The sequence below is a fragment of the Astatotilapia calliptera genome, chromosome 18 (genome assembly GCF_900246225.1).
Source record: "Astatotilapia calliptera chromosome 18, fAstCal1.2, whole genome shotgun sequence".
NCBI lineage: Eukaryota > Metazoa > Chordata > Actinopteri > Cichliformes > Cichlidae > Astatotilapia > Astatotilapia calliptera.
In genome coordinates this window covers 1,434,983-1,446,004 of record NC_039319.1, presented here as the reverse complement: position 1 = coordinate 1,446,004, position 11,022 = coordinate 1,434,983, and the positions used below count along the sequence as shown (strand labels likewise).

The 11,022-nt window shown below is 42.2% G+C and overlaps 1 protein-coding gene across 1 annotated transcript; it reads right to left on the bottom strand.

The window, feature by feature from the left end:
- Positions 1 to 4,337: 4,337 nt before the first annotated feature.
- On the bottom strand, positions 4,338 to 6,300 carry LOC113010314 (zinc finger and SCAN domain-containing protein 31-like). The gene is made up of 2 exons (XM_026149346.1): positions 5,835 to 6,300; positions 4,338 to 5,521 (listed from the first exon to the last, which is right to left on the bottom strand). The coding sequence occupies exons 1-2, from the start codon at positions 6,004 to 6,006 to the stop codon at positions 4,770 to 4,772; spliced, it is 924 nt and encodes a 307-aa protein (XP_026005131.1). The 5' UTR covers positions 6,007 to 6,300; the 3' UTR covers positions 4,338 to 4,769.
- Positions 6,301 to 11,022: the final 4,722 nt, after the last annotated feature.

Below are 11,022 nucleotides of genomic sequence, written 5' to 3'. Positions count from 1 at the left end.
GGATGTTTTGAGTTTGCCAAGATGTTCAGCTTTATGAAAAGTCATGTGCTTAACAAGCTTTTATATTCATAGCTTGATGTTTGGCCTGGTATGCAGGGTGAACTGTGGGGCCTTATTCAGTATCAGCGCAAGTTGCCATAAGAAGACATTCAGTTTCTAGATGATGATACTCACACTTACCAGTGACGGCAGAACAGAATCCCAGCAGAGACGGAATATAGGACAGACTGGTTTTAGATTTTAACAAATTAAAAACTGTTCACAGTTACAGATTGTGTGTCCAAATGCAGGTTAAAGCTCCATCATGCAAAGCAATCTTCTCTGGACCATTGTTTCAAATTTGAACTTTTTTTTGGCAACTGTGGATGTGTTATTAGACTAAAGGGGGGGGGGGGGGGGGGGGCAACCCGCTCATTATCAGCGCAGAGTTCAAACACCTGCATCTCAGATAATGGTGGTGCCTCAGTGGAACCAGCAGCGTACTTGTAGAGTCCATGTGCTGAACTGGCCAGCCTGCAGTCCAGACGTTTTACTAGCTGAGAACATCTGGAGCCTCATAAAGCAAAAGAAACCATAAAGAATACTCGAGTATCGAGCAGCTACAATCATCCATCCTCCCCCAGGTCCAGGAGCAGAAACAGATGTTACACAAGCTGTCGCTGATTTGCGACCCCTGGACACTATCAACCTGTTATAAACAGGTAAATTCAAAGTGAATTTAAACAGCATCAACATCTTTAATGTAAATTGATGTCTGCTGCTCTCAGTGTAATTTACCATTGACCATGAACACCGCAGCTGCTCTGCAGCAGTCAAACATCGAGCATCACTGTAAATTTCACTGAAAACTAACCAGTGTAGCCTGCACGAAACTTTACCAGACTGACAGAATAACATCAACTATAACCGGTTATGTCAAAGCTAAAGATGTTTATTGACTCGTACAACAGACTGAGATGCTGAGTTCTACAAGTGAGAACTTTATTTACAACCACACATTGAGCAGTCTGTTGTAGGCAGTATTCTTTTGGAGATTGTGTTTTAGGTTTATCCCATGATCTTAAAAACTAAAGCTAAAAGGCATTTCCAAAACATTTCACTTTATGTTAGGAAAAATGCAAAAATGCACACAAAAGATGAGGCTAGAAATCAATGTTGACTGTTAGTGACCTTCAGGCCTTCAGATGGGTTTAGATCAAGTTTTATAAGAAAAAAAAAACTAATATAGTGATATGAGAGGAGGAAGAGGCTGAAGGAGGAGCAACACTGTCACAGAGCAGAAAAGGACTCCCACTGTCAGATACATTCAATATGTGAAGCATACAGAACAGATAGTGTGTGGAAGATGCTGTCACTGCATTACTGGCTCATGTTTCCTTTGTTTGTGATCACACTAACAGGTCGGTTAAAGCAGGAAGAAGAAATGTCTTTAAAGGATCTGTTTGCTAGAAATCACTGGAACAGGCGCTCACAGTTTAACATCGTCTTTAACAACATTTATCTCTTCCTTTAGGTGTCAGCTGTGATCAACTCACTGCAGTCAAGGATGAAGAGTCCACTGTAGAAGGAAACACTCTCACTCTGTCCTACAGATTATCCAGAGATATTATAATTAATGATTATTTCTTCTGGTATCGACAATATCCAGGAAAACCTCCAGAGTTCCTGATCCTCATATCAGGGACGAACAATTCAAGACCGTCAGAGTTTCTGAAATCAGCTGCAAGATTCTCCACAAAACTGTCTGGAAAAAACCGTCTGGACCTTCAGATCTCCTCTGCTGCAGTGACAGACTCTGCTGTGTACTACTGTGCTCTGCAGCCCACAGTGACAGGAAACAGCAAAACTCTGTACAAAAACCTTTGGAGCAAAGACAACAGAATACTCCACAACATCCACTAGAGGGAGCCACACACTGTTAAACCTCTGATTCTTGTGTCATTGGACTGATGACAAAGACAACAGAGAAATGAAGCAGTAAAGATCAGAGACAGAGACAGAGCTGCTGTGGAAGCACAAAACTGTTTGATTGGCTGAGCTATTAAACTGTCCCCGCCCACTGAAGTTGAGCTCATCCAATGACATTATTTGTTGGTCATTGTGCTGCAGTGGAAGAACATTGTTCATGTGCTGTCTGTCTGGCTTTAATAACTCCAAAGACATGTTGCTGCACCTCTTTTTGCTTCTATCTCACATTATAGGTGAGTTTAAGAACAGGGATTAAAGTTTAGTTGAAGCTGCTGCATTAAGCAGATATACAGACTGCATTTCACTACTTTTCTTCTTTCTTTTTCCAGGACTAACAGCTGGAGACTCAATCACTCCTCAACAACCTGAAGTCACTGAAACAGAAGGAGAATCTGTCAAACTCACATGTAGCTATGAGACAGATGCAAGTTACCCACGCCTTCACTGGTACAGACATGATTCTGACCTTCAGGCTCCTCAGTTTATACTCTGGAAACAAGGAAAAGGATGGACAGCTGAATATATTCCTGATAAACGTTATGACTCAGAAACCTCACCTACAACAACTAATCTGACCATAGCAGCCCTAACCCTGGCAGACACAGCTCTCTACTACTGTGCTCTAGAAACACAGTGATACAAAGTGTAGAAGAGGCTGTACAAAAACCTGAACACAGATATCTGACTACTCTTCAAAGAGGAGGGAAGTGGTATTCAAAGCACAGCTTCATATCAGATGGATTCTGCTAATTCCTGTTTTATCAGAGTCACTGTGGTTACAGCTGCTAATGAAACACTGTGGGAGGATTCACATGAGCAGCAAATCCACATCAACCACAAACCAACACTTTATATCAGCATCAACAGTCAGGAGGAAACATCGTTGCTAGTTGATGATAAATTCTGTATTGTACAAATTGTAAAGATTTCCTATATGAAAACCTTTAAAACTCAGCTTTTACAGTAAAAAAGAGACAAACCATTTGTCATTCTGTACACTGTTTTATATGAGAAGATAAGTCTAATTGAATGATATCAAAGGTAATGTACACCAGCTTAACTTTAAATGCAGACAGGATCATTTATAAAAGCAATTTAGCGAGGACAAAAGAAAGCATCTTTACACAGCCTGCACCTGGGGTCTCTCCTGCTGTGACAGACCCCAGCCTCTTGTGCTCAGAGCTTGTTCCTGTGCTGCCATGATTAGTGCCTCTGTGCTGTCTTTCAGTCCAGCCACTGGTAGGATTTCTGGGTATCAGCCACCTCCTCTATCTGCCGGTGGTACATACCGTGCAGGGGCCTGTCCTTCCATGATGGTTTGTCCTCTTGCTCCTTTTTCTTGGGTTTCTGCTTTCTTCCCGTATGTTACGTTCCCCTAAAAGGGTCCAGGCGGTGAGGGGGAAGTAACAATAAGTGTCCAGGTCAGAAAAAGGAGCCAAGGAGGCAACAGGGTTAAATTAAAGAGTTTTATTAAAATAGCTCAACTAAAAGAGACAGACAAGCCGCTATCACCATTTAAGAAAACAAACGAAACTCAAATGTTAGTCAATAAAGCACAAAGTAAGTCAAAAAGAGTGCAGCTCACAAGCTGCAAACACACTAAGGGCACTCTGGCCCAGAGCTCACCTTTCCCTGGGCTTAAATCTCCTTAACTACTGACGAGAGTCAGCTGCACAAAAGGGAAAGGTGGCACCTCAGGCAGAAGAGGTGGTGGGACACGCCCACACAGGCACCTTCAGGAGGAGGCCCTGCTAGGGCCGTAACACCGTAGCATACAGTCACAGGGTGCTGGGCTTTGGGTGAAACCCTCTGTGCATGGTCAGGAGCTTCCTCATCTAAATGTCATTGGCTTCTAGCTCAGGAATGTTTCTTTATATGTTGAAGCGCATGCATTTAGGCTCCTACATGTGTGATCCTGGATCTTTCAGTCAGTACACTGCAACAAAATCCAGATGAAATAATGACCAATCATTAACCAGAAAGAGTTTGATAGTCCTCTCCACTTTTCCCTCATGTCATCATCCAATTATATCCAATCATTTGATGACGAGCCGCACCCTGGTGTTCTCTCTCTACTTCCCTCTGCAGCAAACGTTTCTTTATTAGTTACATTTATTCAACATAATTCAGTTTGTATAATTTTAACCAGACTTCTTATCATCTCGATTAGAAACACAGTTCCCCCTCTCGTACTCTACATAGTTCACATGCAGTTTCCAGTTCTGATTCTGAATCAATAAAACTGAAAAAGAATTGCTGCAATGAAATAATAATAATATTTAAACCTTTCAACCTGGATTCTGTGTGTGTGTGTGTGTGTGTGTGTGTCTGTGTCTGAGTGAGAGAGAAGAGCAAACATCTGATAAAAGTGAAGCAGGCACAAAGGTTTTGGACTTTATACATACAGAAGACTCTGTTAAAGCTCTGTGTTACATGACGCCCATGGAGGCTGGATTTTCGGCCTTTAACTGGAGCCGAGCTCAGGGATCTAATCTGCCTGACAGTACAAACATACACAGAAAAAGCAAACTTAATATTTCATTCAAAAGACCTTTAAATTTGACTTTTTCCAAAGTACAATTTAAATAAAAGACCTTCACCGTGTTTTCACTTGAGCATTTAAAAGCCTCCACGAGACTCTGCAGGCTGACACATCTGTTGTTAGACTGATCTCACACCGTGTGACATGTAATAAAGTGATGGAGCAGTGTGAAGGTTTGTAAACCTGGAAGCTCTGCTCTGAGATTCTGTGAATCCTCGGATGGATATTTATCAGCCTCGGCTTCACAGACAGTTTGTCTCTAAGACTTTTGCCACGTGTGAATTTTATTGTGGCGCCACAAATGACTGTGACACCTGAACATTTTCCCGCATGTTTTACAGGAAGACGGCTTCTCGCCTGTGTGGATTCTCATGTGGATCAACAAATTACTCCTTACAGTAAAGTTCTTCCCACATGCAACACAAGGATACGGCTTTTCACCCGTGTGGATTCTCATGTGCACAGTCAAATTATCCATCTGAGAAAAACCTTTTCCACATATGTCACAAGAATACGGCTTCTCACCTGTGTGCATCGAATAATGTCGCTTCATTCTGGAAGTATACTTAAAAGATTTTCCACAAACATCACATTTTATAGACTTTTCACCAGTTTTGTTGTTACACTGACTGTATGACACAGGAGGGCGATCTGCATTGTTGCTGTGACTAATGTTTCGATTTCTAGTGGATCCTGAGTCGGCGCTCCCGCTTCCTTCCTGATGCTGACTCTCAGCTCCAGCAGAGCTGTGAGAGAGGAGCTGCTCCCACATCGGTTCAAGTTCACTGTACCCACTTTCCTCAGCAGCAGCAGTCACCATGAAGGTATCCGTCTCCTCCTTCAGTCCCAGCTGCTCTCCCTGCTGACTGCTGCACAGTTCCTCCTGTTCCTCTTTAATCTGTGGAGCTTCTGGTTCCTCCTGCTCCACACTGGAGCTCCTCTCCTGGTTCCAGAGCTGCTGCTCAGGGAGAACCTCCTCCTCCTCCTCACAGACCTGCTGCTGTGGGACACCTGAGACAATCATAAGCTTGTATGGTGAATAAAGTCAACTACACTTTAAAGAAACTATCATCTTTACATGTGACACGAGTGCAGCCTCTCACACTATCCATCCTCAGACCTCTCTTAGCTTGGTCTTATATACAAATCTGATTCCTCAGCTAAAAAATCCTCAAGAGGAAAATATTCTGACTTCAAAGCTTTAAAGCGCAGCGCAGTCCTGTCCTCTGTTTGCTCTTTGTTAGCTCACATCTCCAAAAAGTCCTCACAATCAGAAACGTCCCGCAGAGCTGTGATCAGGATCCTCCCTCAGAGGGACACTCACCTGTCCTGTGCAGCTTGATTTGGGGTTTCCAGGTGATATCCAGCAGTCTGCGCTGACGGTCGATCTCTTCCTCGTACTGGACGATCGTTTTTTCAAACTCCAAGAATATTTGTTCAGCAGCAGCAGTTAGTCGCTCGTTGATGAACTCTCTCAGATACTGAACTGAAGGCATCGTTGCTGCCGCAGCTCACACACTCAGCTCACACACTCAGCTCACACACTCAGCTCACACACTCAGCTCACGATCGATGTATGCTTCCGCGCTAAATTGCGCTCTTTCTCGGAGATATTACTCCGCTTTCAGCCGCACAGGTGTGAGCTTCCACAGACGGTGTCGCAGATTTTTAAAATATTCAACGCAGAACTCTAAATTAAGCCTTTTCCAACAGAAAAGCCTCCCTGCTCACTCCTCACGTAGGAAACAAACACTTCCGGCTTTTCTTTCCTTACTTCCGCCTGCTGTCACACATAAAGCTTCCTGCAGAGGACAGTTGCTTTTTGTTCCGCCCTGTACAGCCCGCAATGTCTGCGTCGCTTTTAAATCCACAGGTTATAAAGTTCATCAGTCAGACTAACTGAACGCATCAGCCTGGAGAGCAGCTCGATAACAAAGTGTACAACAGTTTCTGTCAAAGCTGAAGATTTTTCTGGACTCATACAGCAGACTGAGATGATGGACTTCACAACCGAGGCTTTACTTACGACCACACATTGATCAGTCTAGTGTAGGTGGTATTCTGTTAAATCGAGACTGTGGATTCTCATCAAAACTGACGCTATAAAGCTCGAAATGTTTCACCTCATGTTAGTAAAAGATTCTGAAAAATGCTCTGTACAAAAGACAAGGTTGAAAATCAGTACTGACTGTCAGCCTTCAGACGGGTTCAGACAAAGTTTAGGAAATGTTTGTAATGTTCTTATTTTCAGGATGTCTCTAAATAAAATGTTTTAATGTATTAAAGCTGAAGGACATTTTAAGAACAACAGCCACACTGAGAGCTTCAGGACAAATGTTTAAAAAATGCAAGATTGAAAGTTTGGTGAAGGGTTTTCTGTTGAATGCTTTAAATGCTGCCCTCTCTGTCTCAGTGCACAAGTCACAACACAACTCAATGAGCAACAACTTTCTGCAGCTAAATGAAGATAAGACTGAACATGCAGAGATATGAGAGGAGGAAGAGGCTGAAGGAGGAGCAACACTGTCACAGAGCAGAAAAGGACTCCCACTGTCAGATACATTCAATATGTGAAGCATACAGAACAGATAGTGTGTGGAAGATGCTGTCACTGCATTACTGGCTCATGTTTCCTTTGTTTGTGATCACACTAACAGGTCGGTTAAAGCAGGAAGAAGAAATGTCTTTAAAGGATCTGTTTGCTAGAAATCACTGGAACAGGCGCTCACAGTTTAACATCGTCTTTAACAACATTTATCTCTTCCTTTAGGTGTCAGCTGTGATCAACTCACTGCAGTCAAGGATGAAGAGTCCACTGTAGAAGGAAACACTCTCACTCTGTCCTACAGATTATCCAGAGATATTATAATTAATGATTATTTCTTCTGGTATCGACAATATCCAGGAAAACCTCCAGAGTTCCTGATCCTCATATCAGGGACGAACAATTCAAGACCGTCAGAGTTTCTGAAATCAGCTGCAAGATTCTCCACAAAACTGTCTGGAAAAAACCGTCTGGACCTTCAGATCTCCTCTGCTGCAGTGACTGACTCTGCTGTGTACTACTGTGCTGTGAGGCCCACAGTGACAGGAAACAGCAAAACTCTGTACAAAAACCTTTGGAGCAAAGACAACAGAATACTCCACAACATCCACTAGAGGGAGCCACACACTGTTAAACCTCTGATTCTTGTGTCATTGGACTGATGACAAAGACAACAGAGAAATGAAGCAGTAAAGATCAGAGACAGAGACAGAGCTGCTGTGGAAGCACAGAACTGTTTGATTGGCTGAGCTATTAAACTGGCCCCGCCCACTGAAGTTGAGCTCATCCAATGAAATTATTTGTTGGTCATTGTGCTGCAGTGGAAGAACATTGTTCATGTGCTGTCTGTCTGGCTTTAATAACTCCAAAGACATGTTGCTGCACCTCTTTTTGCTTCTATCTCACATTATAGGTGAGTTTAAGAACAGGGATTAAAGTTTAGTTGAAGCTGCTGCATTAAGCAGATATACAGACTGCATTTCACTACTTTTCTTCTTTCTTTTTCCAGGACTAACAGCTGGAGACTCAATCACTCCTCAACAACCTGAAGTCACTGAAACAGAAGGAGAATCTGTCAAACTCACATGTAGCTATGAGACAGATAGTGGTTACCCACTCCTGTACTGGTACAGACATCATTCTGACCTTCAAGCTCCTCAGTTTATACTCTGGAAAGAAGCAAGAGGATCCACAACTCAGTATATTCCTGATAATCGATATCGATCAGAAACATCAGATCGATCAACTAATCTGACCATAGCAGCCCTAACCCTGGCAGACACAGCTCTCTACTACTGTGCTCTACAAACACAGTGATACAAAGTGTAGAAGAGGCTGTACAAAAACCTGAACACAGATATCTGACTACTCTTCAAAGAGGAGGGAAGTGGTATTCAAAGCACAGCTTCATATCAGATGGATTCTGCTAATTCCTGTTTTATCAGAGTCACTGTGGTTACAGCTGCTAATGAAACACTGTGGGAGGATTCACATGAGCAGCAAATCCACATCAACCACAAACCAACTGCAGGAACGTTCAGACATGAAGAAACAAAGTTCAATTCAATTTTATTTATATAGCGCCAAATCACAACAAAAGTCACCTCAAGGCGAGTAACTGTTGCAACACCTGCTGAATTTTAATGTACTGACAACTTATAACAACGAACATTATTTATAGATTTCATTAGTTAGAAGGTGCAAAAATGCACCTGAAGCAAAATAAACAGAGTGACAGAGGTTTATCTCTTTACGGTTAAACTGTCACATCCATATGCTGTGATGTAAGCATCGTCCTGTAGAAAAGACAAGTGTTGGATACCAAGAGTACACGTTATTGCAATCTGATGACAGAAGCACGCTGGCAGTTCAACCTGATGAACATGAACTTCAGACTATCAGAGAAGAATCAGAAACATTCCCACACAAGCTGAACTCCAAATCTCTGTAAAAATGCCAAAGGCAGAAGTTTCCTTTCACATGCTGCCCCTTGTTCTGAGCAGCCACCTATCTAACATGCTGTCAGGATCTTTGAATTTCATTCTGAGGAAGCGTAACAGGAACCTGAAATAAAGACCAAGAGGAGACACAGACTGTGGGAGGAGCTGAGGTGAAGTACAGAACAGAAAAACTCCACAGTACACAGAGTTCATCATACAGACCACACAAACCCTCTTTATTCAACATGCTGTCGTTCAGCTGCTCCACACATCCTCTGCTGATTATAATGATTCTAACAGGTACGCTAATATCTGTACATTTAAAAATGCTTTTCATTCCAGTGATTCATAAATATATTTCAATATTTATAATTCGTATAAAGCATATTTCTCTCATTTTAGCTGTTTGCTGTCAAGATCTCACTCCAACCAACAAAGAAGAGTTCAGTGTAGAACGCAGCACTGTTACTCTGTCCTACAAATACTCCAAGGAAGCAACTGGGAGTGATTATTTCTACTGGTATCAGCAACATCCAGGAAAACCACCAGAGTTCCTGATCTCTCACACAGGAACAGGAAGGAAAATATCAGATCCAGTCCCTGGAATCACTTTTAATGTGAGTGGAGATAAAACACTGATGACTCTTCAGATCTCCTCTGCTGCAGTGACTGACTCTGCTGTGTACTACTGTGCTGTGAGGCCCACAGTGACAGGAAACAGCAAAACTCTGTACAAAAACCTTTGGAGCAAAGACAACAGAATACTCCACAACATCCACTAGAGGGAGCCACACACTGTTACACCTCTGATTCTTGTGTGACTGATGACAAAGACAACAGAGAAATGAAGCAGTAAAGATCAGAGACAGAGACAGAGCTGCTGTCGAAGCCAAAAAGAAAGTCTTACCATGACAATAAAGGTATTAACTTTTATTTTTCCAGAATAGAAAACTAGGATCACACCATCAACTCAACAATTCAATGCCGTTCTTTAGCAGAACTACAAACCAAAGCTGGGTTGTACGTTATCCAAACTCCAAAAAGGCTCAGACTTTGTGTAAAATTTCAACAAAAACAACATGCAAATCTCATAAGTCCGTATTTTATTCACAACAAAACAGAAAAACATTTTTAAAGTCAGTTTTTTTTCTGAAAAAATATTTTTCCAAATTTTGAATTGAACTTATTTTGAATTGAATGGTAGCGACACATCTCAGGATTGGGCAGCAAAAAGCTGGAAGAGTACGTTGTACTGAAAGAAACAGTTGGAGGAACATTTGGCAACTAATGAGGTTAATTGGCCACCAGTCAGGAACAAGACTGGGTATAAATCAGTGCCTGTGGATCTGGCAGCTGGCACATCTGGAAAGGCACCATCAACACTGAAAGGTGCTTACAGGTGACATATTCTCTACCCAGACGACTTTTTCAGAGGTCTTCATATTTTAGCAGGACGACGCTAAACTGCACACTGCATCTATTCTAACAGCACAGCTTCATAGCAGAAACATCTGGGTGTTGAACTGACCCAGACCTTTCACCAGCTGAAACATCTGGATCATCATGAAACAAAAATACACCAAAGAAGACCCAGGACTGCTGAGCAGCTAGAACCCTCTATCAGACCAGAATGGGACAACACTCCTCTTTTCAGGTCACGGACGCTGCACAGTGGAGACCTGACCCAGCTTTTGAGACGTGCTGCTGCCATCAAATCCAAAATAAGATTAATCATATTTTCACTGAATAATATAAAAGCCTTACATGTAAGAGTCAAACAATCATTGGAGAGGTCAGAAGATGATTTCAAGCCAAGCCTCTACTTTTGAACCATCATGAATTAATGTTTGCGTTAAACTTGGCTTCAAAGGTGTTGCTTTTTCTAAAGATATTTTTCGGTTACACCTTTTCACCTGTGTGAATTCTCATGTGGCTAGTCAAATCAGAATTTTGATTAAAGCTTTTCCCGTATGTTTTGCAGGAATACAGCTGTTTACCTGGGTGGATTTTTGTGTTTTTTAAGTCCT